Source organism: Balaenoptera physalus (assembly GCF_965194825.1).
Source record: "Balaenoptera physalus genome assembly, chromosome: 2".
Lineage (NCBI taxonomy): Eukaryota > Metazoa > Chordata > Mammalia > Artiodactyla > Balaenopteridae > Balaenoptera > Balaenoptera physalus.
The window spans coordinates 33,910,869-33,926,400 of NC_138883.1; the positions used below are offsets into that span (position 1 = coordinate 33,910,869).

The 15,532-nt window shown below is 43.1% G+C and overlaps 1 protein-coding gene across 2 annotated transcripts in view; it reads right to left on the reverse strand.

Annotated features, from left to right (window-relative positions):
* Positions 1-15,532, reverse strand: part of RAD51B (RAD51 paralog B) — a 648,001-nt gene that overhangs the window by 184,634 nt on the left and 447,835 nt on the right. For both annotated transcript variants that reach the window (XM_082451821.1, XM_082451822.1), the window contains one exon: positions 8,569-8,665. In XM_082451821.1, coding sequence (XP_082307947.1) covers positions 8,569-8,665 — 97 coding nt within the window. The remainder of the gene's footprint in view (positions 1-8,568; positions 8,666-15,532) is intronic.

Consider the following 15,532-nt stretch of genomic DNA (forward strand, 5'->3'; position numbering starts at 1 on the left):
AAGTTTGAGAACCACTGGGATGAGGGTTCTGTTGGGGAAACACTACCACCCCATATCCTTGACTGAAGAACAGCCCTACTCTATCTAGGGAGATCATTCACGTTTGAGCATGTGGCTTAGGAAGAGATGCACATGGAACTATAAGGGAGGAAGGAGAAACGCTCCCAGCCAGTCGAATAAGTCTCATCAATCATGTTGATCAAGGAAATGACATGTTACCAATGGATCATCCTCACATTCTTCTCACAGAGGCTTCAGGAAAAATCATCGACTCCCTAACATGGCACGCCAGATGTCCATGATCCACACTGCTGACTTCTCAAGTCCCACCCCCTGCATTCCCATATGTGCCCCCTACACTCCCAGTCATAAGGAATGACTGGTAGTTCTTCAAATGACCATGCCCTTGCCACCATATCTTTAGTAATGATGTATCCTCTATCTAGAACATCATTTCTTCCATCTCTGTATCCTTAGCACTAAGTGTAGTTCCTGGTGCGTAATGGGTATCCCATTTCCCTAAATATTTGATGAGTTCATTGTCTCCTTACCTCCCATATCCCCATCCCTAAGCCATCTTACATATCTCATCTGGACAGTCTTCAGAGTACATATTATGCTCATTTTATCACAAAACCTTAATTCAGTCTGGCATTCAAAGTCTGGCCCCGATCTACTTCCTAATTTATTGTGCATGACCTCCTATATTTACCCTAAAACCCCAGGCAAATGGGGCTCCTTTGCTGCCTTCCCAACATATGCTACATTTCCCTACAACACAGATCCTGTTATTTACTGAGTACCCTCTAGGAACTAGGGGATACAGGGGTGATCAAGACAAAGTCCCTGACCTTGAGAAGATGATATGAAAGCAAAGGAGGCAGACCATAAACTCATAAACAAATAAACTTATAAGATCAGGTAGTGATAAGGGCAATGAAGAAAATCAAGTAGGCTTAGGGGATAGAGAAGGCTGGGATGGGGGTAGTGGTTTCATCTCAGATAGAGAGGTGACGGAAGACCTCTCTGAGAAGATGACACTTGAGTGAGACTGAAGGTAGTGAGGCAACAGGTCAAGGGGAGTTCTGGACAAGTGCTCCAGTCAGTGGGAAGAGCAAGTGTGAAAGACCAGAGGCAGAAAGCCCAGAGCCTAAGGAACAAGGGAGTGGGCTGTACAGCTGGAACAGGTTTGAAGAGGAGGATAAAGATAGGAGATAAGGGCAGACAAGGCCTATTTTGAACTTAATGCCTTAGTTCTCAGCATTTCCTGATCTTTCCTCTGCCTATTGAAATCCTATCTATCCCTCAAGGCCTATCTCTTACACCTTCCTCCCTGGACCCTTCAGATCTCCCTTTGCTGAAAGAGAAGTTCCCTTCTTCCTGAATCCCGGAGACTTTGGTCCATACCATACTTGTCTAAAGCACTGCACACATTCTACCTAATACTGTTCTTCTTTAGAATGATTCTCAAACTGCACCGTAAATATCTTGAGGGCAGGGACCATAATCTTGCTCATTTCTGGATTTCCGGTAACATTAACATAATGCGTATAGTAGAGGCTCCACAACTCATGAAATCATCAGGCTGGAAGGCACTTAAAGGTCTCCTCATCTAGCCAAAAAGTTTTTTTTTTGGAGGGACCATAGCTCTAAAACTATGCAGGAATAGTTGGAAATATGCAGGAATGCAGCTAATGCACAGGAAAAGTCAGTCTGACTGAATAAAATACAGTTTAATATAGTTTTATCGAGTGGCTTATCAGAAGAAGGAAGAAAAGCAAAGCCCTCAGAGACATCCAAACCTAGGTCGGAGCTCAGCTGGACTGTCATTGGGCCAGACCACCTTGCCAGACCTTGTTACAATCCTCCCCAAATCCTAGTAAACATCACCAATGCATTCCGAAAGTCTTTCCTGCCACATAACAACACAAACTAAGTTATCCCCTGGCACCACTCCTAGAAACCAGCCATTCTTTACTTTATGATTGCTGACCTGGACGCCTCTCATCTTTGGTATAGAATTCTCTTCGATGATGTAAACAAGGATCTCTTCTCAGAGAATCCTTTGGATTTGAAGACCTCCGGGTTCACACCCCCTCTTGGCATCCCATTCTCTGGGCTTCCAGCCCTGCCACCTCTGTAGTTGAAGCAACTGGCAAAACTGGCTTTGGTGTTCTCGTCCCTTCTGCCTTCATGACACTGAGATGTGAACAGGAACATGTGTAGATCTGGGAAATGAGCCAGTAAATCCTAAATAGTGAAGAGGTCTGAGGGTGAGGGGAAAAGGCTTTCAAAACAGCTAACCCTGCCCTCCCACGAACCGCCTCAAAGACCGCTTCCCGAAGAAAACTTCTGGCTCTCATCTCATTTGATCTTAATGCACCTCCTGCTTCAAATGTGTCTCTCTGGCAAACTCTCACTAGCAAAACAGAACTCCTGACCAAGAAATGCTTCCTGGTGCTTGACTTCACTGTTCCTTTCTCCTTTTGATCCCTTGGCCGTGGTTCTATTGCCCGCTGGCCTCTCGGCTGAAAATCCTCAACAAGTTCCTCTCCCTTGTGAGATCCACAGCTTTTCAGATGTTTGTGGGCTGTGCCCATTCCCCGCTCAACTCTAGTGGCCCGCACCTCACATAACATTTAGTCTTTCTTTAGGTAAATGCTACAGGGTTTGGGTGGTATTTCAATCTTCTACGCTTTTTCTATAAATTAGGCCTTTCATGGCATCTGAACCGTTGTGGGAAGTGGTATATACCCAGCTAAGGGCCATGGATTCTTAAATACTAGGGGGAGTGGGGCACGGGTAGATGTGTATCCCCTTGTGAATAGAAGCATGTGAAGTTGTGTGTGTTGATACGTGTCTGTGGCTTTGGAATCAAAAACTGAAAGGTCACTAGGACACAAGTATTTTTATCCCAAACTCCCTCCTAAGAGGCAGCAGTGTGCAAATCTAGGATCTCACGGGAGGGGCTCTGGCTTCTGTTCCCGGCACCGCCACCTCTCACTTGTTGTGTGGCCTTTGGGCAACTCCCTTCTCGCCTTCATGCTTCACTTGCTTGAGGTGGATTAAATGATTCATCACATTAAGACATTTTTAAATACTATGGAAATGCTAATGTTCACAATGTTGATCATCATTGTTAATATTAACCTTGAAGTCACATGGTGACATTTCATGTTTTCAAAGCACTAATTATAACCAACCTGCACCATGCCCCCAAGAGGTGGATTTTTACAGCTGCTCCGCCCACACTCATTTGCACAGGGTCCTACCCAAACCAATGAACATTTAGTTTGAGGTTGGGCTATGCAGGGCTTTGGAGCCAAAGTGTGGACAGAGTCTTGCTAACTTGACCAAACTACCCCAAAGTTTGTGGTTAATGGATTACAAATTTGGGTAATGCTGGACAATAAATTACAACTATAATAATAAAGCTGAAAGTACACACAATTTAAGCAGAAACACCAGTGTTTTTTATCAGAAATGAAAGAAACCATTGATCATAGCAACTGTCTGAGATTAGCAGGGAGCCACATTTTCAAACATCCTGCAGTAAATCCAGAGCAGATCCAGCTGGAAAGCAAGAGTGGAAATAAAACTTGAAAATTCATACCACGCTTTGAAGTCTGCCTCTTTCACAACCATGAGTCCCTGATTCGTCCCAACCATTCTGAGCTCTTCTTGCTTGTTGAATTTATTTTAAAAGAGACACAAGCCACGCACTTGCATATAATCTATCAAATGGACTCCAGCTTTTTGCAGGGATGGTTTGTTAGGGAATATGAATCCCAAAATACCTTCTCTTACACATGAAATCAGCCATCAGTTCTACTGGAATAGAAAGGCTTCCGATACTAAAACTAGAAACCATTCTTGGTTCTAGTAAATACTACTTTTTCCTCTTGTGTTCTTTCCTTGACCCATCCAGGCACTTTTAATTTTTAGTTTTTTAAGGCTATTATCTACCAAAAACTATTACTACAGATAAAGGATATTAAGTGCCACCCTAGGCTCCTAAAATGGGTGCGTCACCACACTGAAGTGCCTGCTATCCCAGTAAATTATCTGAGGAAGGATAGCCAATGATCTAGGTTGAACGAAGCTTCGATCTTGCACAGGGCCCACTGTCACCGCACGTCAGTCTCACCTACCAACTGTGCCTGGGTGGACGGGGGCTCAGCCAGTCCTTTCTGCTCAAATCCCGGGTGACCTGAGAATAGGACCTGGTGTCTTAGGCCAGCTGGACTGTTAGATCCTTTCTCTACCGATCACTAGAGGCAAAGAGGTGTTCTCTATGACTGAGATCCCATCATCCTTGGCATCTTCGATGACCACCAGGAAGAAATGTCAAGGGCATCTAAGAAACATGTCCTTGGTCACAGAACAGTCACAATAACCTAGTAAGTAACCAGACACTGAACTTCATAATAACCTACATGCCTGAGTTTCTGTCAACAGAGCAAAACACCGAAGAAGAAAATAGTTTGACTCACGGTGCCTGGTCAAGAACAATGTAGATCATAAAGTCAAAAATCCTGATTTCTGCCCTTGGGTTCACAATATAACTTTGGTCAATTTGCATAAGTCTCAGCCGGTCCATTCCCCCACATGAAGAAAAGAATGTTTGTGAAAGGCATGCTGAAAATTGACAAGCACACTTGCACATATGAGGAGTTATTTTAACTAAATAGGAAAAATTCCATTTGCCCTCTCATGCCTTCCCAGGACACAAAGCTTATGGGTAGGAGCAATGTCGGGAGAGTCCTCTGGTGCTCACTTCTCCCTTCTTTGGCTCTCCCAACTGGGAGCTGAATAATTCACTGGGGGAATGAATCCTCGAAGGGAATCAGACCGTGGACCCTAGCAGTGAACGTGGGTCTACATAATCCAAGCAACAACCCAGGCACAAATTTAATAAGGAAAAAAAGCCCCAGCAACACAAAAACAAAGAACTCTCAACTTTACAAACACTGGGAGGGCAACAGCTGGTCAGCCGAGATTAAAGGAGCGTGAGAGAACACCTCCCCATCTCCTGCCTTCTCCTCCCCCGTCGAGGTCCCCGCAGCCAGCCAGGGCTCGCTTTTACAGCCCTGTGCAGATGACCTTGTTCCAGCTAAGATAGGAACTCTTTTGATCTCAGCAGGGGGATGCTCTGGGCCTGCAGCTGGCAGATATTAATAGTACAGGATCCGCTGGTGTGGAAGAGATCTCTCAGTTGGGCCAGGTCACTCGTATCCCCTGCTCTGAGTCAGAGAAGAAGGAACTTCATTTCCCCGCATCAGCCCCTGCTGGGTACTTCTCTCGGGTCAACTCAGATCATTTTCTCACTGGCTGCTCTCGGTCGCTTGTTCTCACCCCACAACTGTTTTCAAGGGAGCGCTGTTTAAGCCATGCCCTCTGCTCTTGCAGCTGAAATCTATTACAGGACAGGGTGAGCCTTGGGCTCAGCCCATCACAGTGTGTTTCTCACTCTCACCGGCTTGCACACACTTCTCGTGTTTGTGTGGCAGAGAGGTAGAGAGGGCAAGAGACAGACAGACAAGCCCAGAAGTGTTCACAGAGAGAGAGAGAGAGAGAGACAGCAGTGTGGGGAGAGGGGGCTGTTAGAGGTATGCCGATGTATCAGTGCTAAGATTTCCGAGGATCCTTTCCATTATGTTTAATCTAGGATGACAAGGTCACTCTTCCCACCCTGTAAATCAGAATTTTAAAACCCCATCACCGAGTGAACGCTCCTGACCTTCAGACCCACATCACAGTCTTACAGAGTTAGAGCTAGAAAAGACTTCAGCCATCTTATATTCAACCAATCTGTCATTTAACAGAAAAAACTGCGGCCCAAAGTGATTAAAAGAGCTGCCCAAGATCACAGAGTTAATAACACAAGGGCAAATCTGATGATACAACGCATGCTTACAACAACAACAGAGAGATTTATACATTTTAATCATAGCAACATTAACAACCACTGCAATATATTTGAATAGGTATAAGTGTTCTAAGAAATTTTTTTTTTTCATTCACTGGTAAGGAACTTCATTATAGGCTTCAGAAAAAAAAATTCTATAGACTCTTTATCTGCTTAGCTATGGAAGGAAAAGATCTAGAAAACTCAACTGCTTCCATTCTCCCTTGGGTTTCATAATAAGAAAAAGTTGTCTACGGATGAGCTGGTAGCTCTCCCTTGGCCATGAACAGGACTTTGCCATTTTTTTGAAGTGGTTACACTGCAGCCACAAAGCAATTTCCTTTATATCTGTTTTGCTCCTCTTCTTTGCTTGAGATAAACCAGGAAGCCAGGACAAAGAAAAGTACTCTTACTTATTGGTTTTCAGATAAGGAAACAAGATATTCTCATCTGGTCTCCTCCTTGGAACTGAATAAATGTGTATGTGTGTAATACTTATAATAATAATTTTTAATCACGTTCATAGGTCTTTATGTGACTCTCATGGTTCACTGTTGTTACAAAGCATTTACTATGGTATTGGTTCAGCATTTATTTACTGCCTACTATGTGCCTAGAACTTTGCTGGTCACTCAGGCACAGCATGGATACAAAAAGAATACAAGAGACTCTGTGGCCTTAATCTGGTGGGGAAACCATGAAAAGTTAATTTTTTTTTTTTTAATCTTTTCTGTCTATTGCTGATCTGGTAGAAGGGCCACAGAGGAAGAAGAGAGAGTGAGACCAAGGCAGACTGCAACAGGCAAGGAGGTTTTGTGGAAGAGGTGGTCTTTTGTTTTTTGAATTTTATTTTATTTATTTTTTATACAGCAGGTTCTTATTAGTTATCCATTTTATACATATTAGCGTATATATGTCAACCCCAATCTCCCAGTTCATCACACCACCAACCCCACCACCACCATTTTCCCCCCTTGGTGTCCATACGTGAAGAGGTGGTCTTTAAATAAACCTCGAAGGAGTGGGGAGATTTGGGAAGAAAAGAAGAGGTAGGAGTGAAAAAGGGAAATGCTGTTCTAACAGGGTGAGCTGTCTGCAGAGGCACGGAGCCAGGGCTCAGGAGAGCAGGCAGAAGGTCAGCATACTTGCTGGAGGAGTTTCACAGAGGGAGAAGAGGAAAGAAAGGACAAAGAGTTAAGAAGCATCAACTTAATCTAGCGTATTTTTGGGGAAACTGATCCACACAAGAGAAAAGAAAAAAACCCTGATTTTCAGCATTTGCTGATTTCCATGGTGTAAATACTTCCACCCTGGTTGACTGCAAGCTAACAAGCCACAAATTCCTGAATATTTTAAAATCAGCTTGTTGATTTTTGCCCATTCTCAGGAAATGGGCTAAAACAATTTCAAGATTCCTGAGCAGGAGAGTGACACAGTGACACAGTGAAGCCAGAAATGGGGAAGTTTAATTTGGTAGTATAAGATGCACGTGGTAGAGGCTGAAGTTGGGAAGGCCATTTTGGAATTTATTAACATAATCCAAGTGTGAGTTTTTAATAAGTCAGCTGATCACAATACAACTTACAAAAAAGAGGGGACAGATATATTTGGAAAGAACAACCAAGTAGACTTGATGATGAAAGAAGTGTCTGGAGGGAACGAAAATTGACGATTCAGCTTTTCAGCGGGAAAGACAAGCATCACTGAGTGTGGAAATAGGGTACACAGAGCACTCTTCAGTTGTTATAAATAAGTAATTCGTGTTCACTCTGAAAAACACTGCTGAGAAGCAGGGATGTGGTCCTTGCAATTTTTGAGACCAGAAACCAAGGCCAGTCCATGGAAAACTACCTGGGCAGTTAGGAGCCTTGCTAGCCCTAGAGGTCCCATATATTCCATCACGAATAACTCTCAGAAAATGGAAAGTGCAGAGGGGCCTGGAACAGCTATGCTCATCCACCCAGGCCCACAGCATTCTGCCCTGAAAGAAATCAGACTACAACTAGCAGAACTCAGAAATGTCAAGTAAGAACTTTCAGTAAAACTAGAAACCACCCACTGGCTCAGTGGTGTAATTCCCCTAGCTACATAAACCAGAGCCAGTCTGACCTTTGTTAGCATGGGAAGGTGGAGAAAATTTTGCAGATTTACCAACGTGGCTAGTTTTTCTTAATCCTTCTGTAAAGCTGATTGGGAACACCACATCTCCAGTACATGATCCTGGTGTACATTTTTAGCCAGTCCAAACGTACCCAGCACAAACAAAAGGTTAAATTGCTGTGGGACCATGGGTAAAGCCAACATTTGAGCATCAGTCTCAAAAACAAAGTCATTTAGCAGTTCACCAGCCCTCATACTGAGGGACCCAAAAGAACCTACAGAGGAGTGACGAGCCTTAGGTGGAGGTGATAGACGCCTGTGGAGATGATTCACTCAGGTGAGAAAGGAAGCTCACTTATAGAGACAGAGCAAACACACTCTCCAAATATAAGGGATCAGATGCCAGGAAAGGTGGCCAAGCCTATATCGCCAGGCTCCGGCTGGGTTCACTGGCCAGGGCCTGTTAGCTGTGTGTCTCAGTTCTCAGCAGAAGGCAGAGAGGCGGTGGCGGAGCTGTATGTCAGTGTCAAGTTTCAGCCCCTCTAAGACAGATCCCTTACCTTCAGACAGGGACAAATCATCAGCTGGAGACACCAGGTCTGCCTGAGAAGCTAGGGCTCCACTCAGATGGGTTGTAATTTGATTCGTCAAGATAACCTGTGAACAGACAAGGAGAAGGCGGAGGGAAGGGAGAAGAGAGAAGACCAAATTAATTATTAGAGCTATCAAAAGGCTGTGGTTTAGGGGAAGACTGATAAGTACGCAGGTAGGAAAACCCCAGCTCTGACTTTCATCAGTTTTATCTTTAGGCCAGAACTATCTGGCAAAGCCTCTAGGTCACTCAAATCACAGAAGACCGAGGAAACAGACTGACTTTTTTCAGAGCTTAAACCACTAATCAATTCTTTCTAAATGTTGAGTAAATTGGGACAGAGAAGTGTCGCCATATTACCTGAATAATAGAAGGCCAACCAGAGAATTAAGATGAATACGTGCACATTTTATCATTTTTAAATTATATTCACAACATACAATATGACTAGCACCGAAGAAAAGCAATAATTTAACATCTGGATGCCTGGGGCTTCTTCCCTTGTTAACTAGAAAGTCAGAATTTTATTTCCAAATTTGTGAAATTAGAATAAAATTCATCTCTAAAGGAATAGCACTCTTCTTCTTTTCAGTAAGTCGAATTCTAACAAAAGAATTCCAAAGTCTCACTATGTATTTAAAACACAAATTAATAGAATCCAACCTATACAAAATAAAGTTCATAACATTTAACATTCCTAGAAAGGACTGTTAAATTACCTAATCCACATGATTTATTTCCACACAATATTTTTACATGTGGTTCCATCAAGAAATTATTCTTTTCCTTAAAAATCCTCATTTATAAAATTTACTCTATTGTTTAGAAACCTAAAGGAAGAACAAAACACAAATTCTCTCCTGGAAAACCGCAGCAAGACTAACGTCACAATCATTTCCCAAGATTTGAGGTGTTCCCATCGTGGGCATCTTGGTGAACCATCTTGGTACCTCAGAGGAAACGTAACTTCTGAAAAACTAGGCATTTGGTACCTGGAATATGCAACTAGCCAAATCGTCGTGGTCTGTCCCAAGGGTCAGCTATGGTTTTGCTGCCACCCTGATTGGAGCAGAAATGGAAATTGTCTCCATTCTTTATTGTCCAGCTTTTCAGCCACACCTCTGTCACTGTCTCTTGAATGGACCAATGACACGTTATAAATCCTATGCCAATGGCAGCTTAATTGGGGGCTGAGAGGGGAGCACGATGGCAGGGTCAGGTAAAGAAATGAAGTACTCTATTAACAAAGACAGCCTGTCCAAGGTCTTTGTGTGTCAACTAGGCTCGTGTGAATCCCCAGCTACTCTGCAGTGATGACCGGATATTGCAGTATTCCACTGAGTATTTGCTAATCCTATCCTTCCTATTCTTTTGTATTGCTCATTTTCATCTGGACTGGTAAGAATCACATATGATAAGTCTTTCAATTAAAATGGCTGGAAATAGCCAAATAATAGCCTGCTCTTTTAAGAAATAAATACTCATATTCAGGAGCCAGAATAAGGAATTATGTTCATTTTCCTCTTTATTATATAGGGTACATACAGGCTTTGGAGTTCAATAAAACTGGGTTCAAATTCTGACTGTGACACTGTGAACTTTGGGAAAGTTACTTGAATCTTTGAGCTTCATCTATTCATAGGTAAAATAACACCTATCTTATAGAACTGTTATGAGAATTGAATGAGATAATCAATGTAAGGTATTTAATATAGTGTCTGGCACGTGATAAATATCCAGTAAATGTAAGCCATTGTTGTTGCTATTATTTCCTTCAGAAGAATGTTATATAGGTTAATAAATTACTAATAAAGTATATGCCACATGCTTCAGATAATTGGATCTAACAACAGAACATGAAATCACAATTTTCTACATCAGGATATACTTCAGTACCTGATCATTTCCACCGGTCTTAGTCCTTCCTAAGCTTTACTTAGTTGCAAAGAATTTGTGTAAAAATCTCAGTAAGAAAACAATAGTAATTATTTAAAGCAAGGCCAGTAAGAAACCGGCATTGTTTTGAGAATACCACGTGATTTTTCTACCAGTGAAGAAAATAATGTATCTGTCATAGTTTAAAAAAAAAAAAAAGTGAAGCTTCAGGAGATCTAGACATGTAAGCTCTATTTTGGGGGGAATTCTTCTAAAAGGTGGTTTGGTGAAAATGACGAGAACACTAGTGATATAGTAACAGTAATGAGAAAAATAATTATTGAATACCAACCATGCAAAGCATGTCACCATGTACACAGGGGAAAATAAAGAGGTGAAGGCTCTGTGTGCCTTCTCTAGAAACTTGCAAGTTAAAAGATAAGACATTTACTAAGATATTCAGACCACTTTTTCTCAATTGTATTGTTATTTCCCTGGTCCTACAATGGAAACTTATACTGATATGATGGCTTTATTGTACATAGCTAATAAGATGATACCCTGCTGAGCCTAAAACCAAACTACAGATGTGCCTCCAAAGATACCCACCCCCAGTGCCACTTCCAATTGCAAGAGTAGATGGAGAAGAAACCATTTGCACTCTCCAATGGCAAAAGAACAAGCTCCTAAGTGGTTTTGCTAATAATCCACTCCCTTTTTATTGAGTCTGAAAGTCAAATTGCTGAAGGGATACATAGCAACCAAACTCAGGGGGTTGCTCTTGCTGAATTGTTGTGATTTTCTAAATCTGTGGTCAGCAAAATGATAAAATGGAAATATTTCCAAATAGCATTGATTACAAATAATCATGACTTGGGCAGAAGCCTATAGATGTGTTGTCCTCTGAGGCAAACTGGAGACGTGAAAACTACACTCCTAAAATAACTTATCAAATACTATTACACGTTATAAACAGAGTCTTAACGCTATCTGCTTTCCGAAAATGAGTTCTGACTGACACTTTAGAGGGTCTTTCGGGCTGCTTTGCTCCACTGGAAAGATGAAGGCTTCCGACACTTGGTACTAAATTTGTGCAAGAGCAGTGTGCACAATGATTAGGCTGAGGGCTTTGGAGTCAAACAAACATGAGTTCAGATCCTGGGTTCCACCACTTACTAACTATGTGATGTTGAGCAAGTTTCACAACTCTCTGGGTATAATTCTTAACTCACAGGGTTTTGAGGATTAAACTGGATAAAGCATATAAAGTCCTGAGCATAGTGCCTGGCCAATGGGAAATGCTTAAATGTTAACCTCCATCATTGTCGTTGCTGATTTTACACCTTGCTTGTTTAGAAAGAAAACCCATGCCTGATTCCCTTTTGTACAACATATAGTACACTGATGACAAAGAACAAATATTTGCCGGTGATATGCTCAAAACGCATAAAAATTTAATTGAAAGTGCATGCTATTTTTGCCATTTCTCTAAAAGTATGACTTATTAAAAACATACAGGGGCTTCCCTGGTGGCGCAGTGGTTGAGAATCTGCCTGCCAATGCAGGGGACACGGGTTCGAGCCCTGGTCTGGGAAGATCCCACATGCTGCGGAGCAACTAGGCCTGTGAGCCACAATTACCGAGCCTGCGCATCTGGAGCCTGTGCTCCACAACAAGAGAGGCCGCGATGGTGAGAGGCCCGCGCACCGCAATGAAGAGTGGCCCCCGCTTGCCGCAACTAGAGAAAGCCCTCGCACAGACACGAAGACCCAATACAGCCATAAATACATAAATAAATAAATAAATAAATCCCATTTTTAAAAAAACATACAACACACCCCATCCCCCTTCCTGCTACTACCATCAATTTCAAATCCAAAGGCTAGAGTGAGATTCTTGGACTAAGGGGAAATTTTGCTTTTGTTTTTTTGATGGTAGTGATTACATCTTTACATCTGAAGCCAGGAGAAAATGGAATTCAGCTTAGTTTACTCTTCAGGCAAGAGAAGACCATCTACCTACCGAGGGGAAACAGGCAGCCCTCTACATTGGGCTTTGTATGCAACTTTGTATATGGGGAGACCACTTACTCCCAGGGCTGCCTTGCAAAGCCGGCAGGTTGTAGGATGCTTCAGGTACACATGAATAGGAAATGACTCCTCATATCATGTCACATATACCTTGAGTCTCATTTTTAGTGCTCCCCTCCCAAGGCAAAATGGGGGGGGGGATCCTACGTTTGCCCCTGGGTTCTAAGTTTCCCTTGCATCATTCAACTTCCCTAAATGCATCCTACTCGACCCTTCTGTGTACTGCAGTTCAACACCTAAGCTCAGTTCAAGGGAACAATGAAGCTCTCAAAGAAGAAGAAACTTCAGAGTACAGATTCATAAATAACCTAATAGGCCCTGCCTTCAGAGAGAGCAGGGCTTCTCTTATAAGCTAGAGAGGAGATGGGAAAACAGGAAGCAGTCAAAGACCAGAAGAACTAGTAAGGCAGATGGTTGATGGTTGGGAATGAATGTCATTTTGGTCAGAAGGCAGAAGGTCCTGGGGATGAAAACCTAGCCAACACACAAGCAAACAAAAACATATGACTCTTTTCCACTAAGTATCAAAAAGGCAGCTTCCGAAAGCAAATAGCTAGAGGTTAAGGGGGAAGGAGCAGAATACACTGGTCAGAAGAAGCGTCAGCCTCCAGGGTCAGGGGACTGGTGAGCTGGAGTCCACTGACCAATTGAGCCTGACTCTCCACTGATCTCTGTGTCCATTGTGGACCACCTGCCTTCAGCTGGCACATCTTTCTTCAGCTACGCTAGGACCAGACTAATTTAGGCTATACCCACACCCCATGCATGCCTCCTGCTCCTGGTCCAAAATAAATCCTGCCTTAAGGGGCCTCTGTATGCGTCTAGTCTGATCTACCCTACATTGAAGTATTAAAGAAGAATCTCTGTTGGGAGCTCCATGAGCAGCCACTTAGTATATTCCAGCCCAGTGGAAAATGGTGGAGAGAAGAGAAAGTGGGACAGCCCTGGAGAAATCAAAGTGGGGAACTGTCAGGCCTAAGGGTCCAGCTTTTGATAAAGAGCCTCCTTTTATTTGACCCTTGGGAGGTGACAAAGAGGGAGTTTGTGGTCAATCAGGAATAGAATAAGTTGGAATGGGATATCTGGCCCTGTTCGGTCAGCAGAAGAGAGATTCATGGTCAACAAAACAATAACTCAATATTTATAAGTCAGATTCTTTTAAGGACCTAAGAATATGGCACATGCCCTCATTCAGCTTTCTGTGGGGGCAGATGAGAGGCAAATTTTATAATCCCCGCCTTCCAGGGAGTGAACTAGAGTCATCTGCCTGAGATTAATAGTCTAGATAAGAAAGGGGGTCTGCAGGCCTCCCTGCCCACTCTCCCTCCTAAGACAGCACTGGGCAGAGGAAAGGAGAGCCAGGAACTCTCTGCCCAGAGCCACGGGCAGGTCCAGGCCTCGATGCCCTGGTCTCCAGAACTCAATCTAATATAAGTAACGAACAAAGGGATCTAACACCTAGAAATACATTAAAAGATTATGAAAATGCTACATTGTAACAAGCCCAATCTTGTGACAAGAGTCCTTTCATACTCTGACGTTAATAAATAACCATAAACCAAGTAGCTTCAGCTTCTACGAAAGTGTCAAGCATTTGAGGCAATCCTAGCTGAATTCTGCCAGTCTTTTTAGTGGCTTTCGGTGGCTTCAGATGCATGTGGCTTGTCACTTCCGAAACCCATAGGAGGCTTGAAAACTAAAGCTCTTCATGTCCTTGGTGCGACAGAGTTTAAGGATTCCTGGGCTAGAGGAATCATGAGGCAACCTCAGGCATCTCGGGGGCATTTTTATGCCCAGAAGGACGTCTGCTTTCTCCTCCCTCCTGCCCATTCCCTGCTAGAAACCTGCTACAGCCTAACACAGAGAATCAGAGAAGTCTCAAGACCACTTTAACTAGGCCTGAAGGGCTAGGTGCGGTGATTGTCCTGATACTCACAGCTCCCAAGGAAACAGGCAGCCCACTGGATAACCTGGCCAGGCAGAGAAAGTTGAGTGACAGAGAGAGACCTCAGGGTTGCCTCTGCCCACAAACTGCCTACCTGCTGTCAAATCTAGCACTCTCAGATTGACAGGGCTCTGAACTGTAATGGAACAGAACTTTTTGTAAAAGAATATACATGTATACACATAATACAGATGTATAACCGAATCGCTTTGCTGTACACCTGAAACTAACACAATATTGTAAATCAACTACACTTCAATGAAAAAAAATAAAGTGACTGTAACCAAACCTTTCTCCAAATACGAAAAAAAACAATATGACAGGGCTCTGCTTTTCATAGGTTTTGAAGGCATAGTTATTATTATTGGGTTGGCCAAAAAGTTTGTTCGGGGTTTCCCCTAAGATCTTATTTTTATACCAATATTATTTCAGTATAAAAAAAACGATCTATCTGCTTAAGGTACACTTTTTTTTAATGTTACTTTTGGTATCTAAAATGATCCTAATTGCCAGGTACGAGAGTGATGGAGCCTTTCTATCTAAACACAGGCCTTGAATAAGTCAGAAATTCTGAGTTTTAATCCTGGTTCGGTTAAGGGTTACTGAATGTCTTGCTCTTAAGGAGACAGAGGCCGGAATTTTCCTGTGAGAAATTGGTAAGGTTCATTGAGTCCTTTCATCACCAAGGCTTGAGAGAAAGGCCCTGGAGTGGTTTTCACCATCCTCTCCTCATGCTTCCCAACCATGACGGTGTCTGCCCCAACCCATCTGCTGAATAGGAGCCGGGAGTCGGAGGGAAATGGGGGATGGGGAGAAGAAAACAGGCGAGGGCGAGAGGCAGAGGTAGAAGGCCAAGAAGAGCGAGGGGGGTGATCTGGGTGCAGTGTGGGAACAGGGTAACTCCCCCCAAAAGCAGGTGTAGACAGCTATACTCGCAGACTCACACCTCTCCCCTGACTATTCCCCACCTCCTCCCTTCCGGTCACTTCCAGCTTTGAAAGGAAATATCCCATATTTGAGGA